General features: G+C 52.0%; 1 protein-coding gene across 1 annotated transcript in view; it reads right to left on the bottom strand.

Moving 5' to 3' along the window:
* Nucleotides 1-802: 802 nt before the first annotated feature.
* The window catches only part of LOC104408497 (methyl-CpG-binding domain protein 2-like), a gene marked incomplete at both ends in the record, with an annotated part of 5,401 nt that continues 3,522 nt past the window's right edge, over nt 803-2,681 (bottom strand). Inside the window, one exon of the mRNA XM_010018128.1 lies at nt 803-940. Coding sequence (XP_010016430.1) covers nt 803-940 — 138 coding nt within the window. The remainder of the gene's footprint in view (nt 941-2,681) is intronic.

Genomic DNA, 2,681 nt, shown 5'->3' with positions numbered 1-2,681 from the left:
AAGGTGTCCGAAAGGTCAGTGCTAGAGACAGGCTGGGTCTCAGAGGAGACGCTCTCAAAAGTTAGTGACGTGAGTGTAAAACTTTGATTGTGCCTCTGCATTTTCCTCTCGCTCCTGCACTCCTGAGGCAGAACTGAGCGTTTCGGTTTGGACGCTGCGACTCCAAAAACACAACTCAGATTAAAGCAACACCTCACCCCGATACACACCACGTTATCCAGACAGCCACTCCTTCACCAACTAGTTTCCTGTCTCTTCCCAGCTCCCTCCTCCCCATCAAAACCAAAACCAACAAGGCACTGCGTGAGCAGGCGAGCTGTCACGGGGATAAAGAAGGAGAACTCGTGCAAGGTGAGCTTTGTGTTACTGTGGTTTCTGTTTGTACAAGCAGCAGAGTGAAAAAGAGGGATTTCGAACGCAGTTTCTCACTGATTTTGCACAAGTTTTTCTGTACGAAAGAGAGATACCCCTCCTTGAGAACTGTGTGTTTCACAGAAACTTCCACTAAGAAGCTGCACGACTTTTTTTGTATTTGATGTGCAACTGAGGGAGCACAGCACGCACCTAAATCACACGGGAATGTGGGAATTAAGCGTGAGTGAAGATTTGGATCAAGGAATATTATTTTCCACGCGAAACGACTGTTGTTCCTCTGTTACAAGAACAACCTGTGAATCCCACGCATTTCCATACGCAGCCTTCAGCGCGGGAGCTCTCACCTGAACCTCGCAGCAGAAAACAAGCCCGTTCTCGGCTTGTTGCAGCCCCTGCGCAGGGCGAGCGGGAGCGGACGGATTCTTACCTGCCGCGGCTGCTCCGTCACCCGCTGAGGGTCGGACCGCACCTTGTTGCTCGGGTGGTTGGTGACTTTGGTGACCGGCTGCTTGAAGATGGACGCGGTTTGTCTGATGGGCAAAGTCGTATTTAGGTCTGGTTTTCCCTGTCAAAAAAGAAAAAGCGCGAGTCAGCAAAAGCTGCACGCAAAGAGTACGTAAGTTCACGTTGGATGCACCTCCTGCTACCGGCGCGCAGAAGAAAGAGGAATCACTGTGCTTGAAAGTCCAACTTTCGTTCACTGTTCAAGTCAGTTACACTCTACAAAGGGACAGCTTCAGGATCAGGTGCCAAAACGAAATGGAATCTCCAAAGCCCCACGGACACAGAGTCCCAGCGCTTGGAGGACAGCAACTTCCCCAGTAACTTTGCTCACAGACTTCCTAAGCGATTCCTGCATCCAGCAACTCTTAACTGAGTTATCCTGGGAAGGACCAAAGCTGTATCGACCTTACCAAGCTGGGCTTTACCAGCTTGTGAAGTGATGGCTCCCAGGCGCGTGATGCACCTCAGACACCCAGCCCTTGGGCCCTTGGAGATATTAGTGCCTGAACCCCTTCCTGAAGGAGCATCCCCTGAAGTGCTGAGGTTGGGGGAACGGAATTCCCCATTCCCCAGGCCCGCTGCAGGAAGCAAACGATGGATCGTGGCCTGGACACCGTCCCAGCTGGTTTAGCTCCCTCTATCCCAAACCCGGCTGTGAGTCCGACCGCTGCGCCAGCAGAACGCCTTACAGCTTCTTGGGTTTAATCCCATTTCCTCCAAGCCCTGAACACGTAATTTCAGGCTCTTCTGGTCCTGCATTTTGTCTGGTATTTTCCTTAACAGCTGAAATAATCCCCCTTTTTTCCCCCAGGGATACAAGGGTGTGACTGGGAAGACAGGTCACTGTATCGGAACCAGTGCGACACTGAAGATAAATACCCCACACACGTAACTGTCTTACCAATGTGAGTAAATTCGGACGTAGTACTTCATCTCTCATGAATTTTGTAACTGGCTGTGGGATCACAGCTCAAAACCACACCACGAGCATCGATACCAGACTCCATCCAAGGACCATGTTAAAAGCGTTTTTCACCACGATGCACTTAGACTCCTAACTTTACGAGGAAAAGCAACCTCTTGGGCTTAGAAATGGGAATTAAATCTCGATCTTCAACTCCCCCACGTTCGGAGTTCACTGTTTGGAGCACACAACTGCACTGAAGAGGCTAAGAAGAAGCAGAGCACACGCTTCATCCCTAAGCTGAACACTCTCAAAACAGCGACTAAGAGATACCCCGTACTGATCTGCGCTAAAAGGAAACCAAAAACACAGTTGGAGGTTTTGTCTCACTAAGCAATAACCCTTCTCTTCACCGCATCCACCCCTTGTTTTAGGCAGGAGATCCCTGTGTGTGGCCGGGCCGCCCTGTGAGCCCCGTCACTGCGGGGCCGATGGAGGGTGAGACACGGAGCGCGAAGCCGCTCACTCCCCGTGCGCCTCGAAACCAGCAGCAAAGGGGGACCCACCCCGCGCACCCCGGGAGGCCACGTTCACCACGAAGGCCTCAGGGACCTCAGGAATTCCTCCATGGAACGCTGAGGAATGTAACTGGCAGGAAGGAGCAATGGAATAATCCCTCACAGTCAGGTGAGCACCTCAACACAGCCGAAATAGAGGGCTGGTTTTCCAGTTTCCGGCCTCAGTGCTCCGTGCAGATGGCAAAGACAGTGATTTACCAACAGGACCATGCCTATTCTGAGCTATTCGGTTCACTTCATACACTCACCTCCCCCTAAGTTACCACCGTGGCATTTGGGGGCTCCTGCTCTGCTCAGCCTCCCCCAGGAGCCAAACCTGC

Source organism: Nestor notabilis, unplaced genomic scaffold (genome assembly GCF_000696875.1).
Source record: "Nestor notabilis isolate BGI_N333 unplaced genomic scaffold, ASM69687v1 scaffold8967, whole genome shotgun sequence".
Lineage (NCBI taxonomy): Eukaryota > Metazoa > Chordata > Aves > Psittaciformes > Psittacidae > Nestor > Nestor notabilis.
The sequence above is the reverse complement of the archived record's forward strand: the minus strand, read 5'-3'. Positions and strand labels throughout refer to the sequence as shown.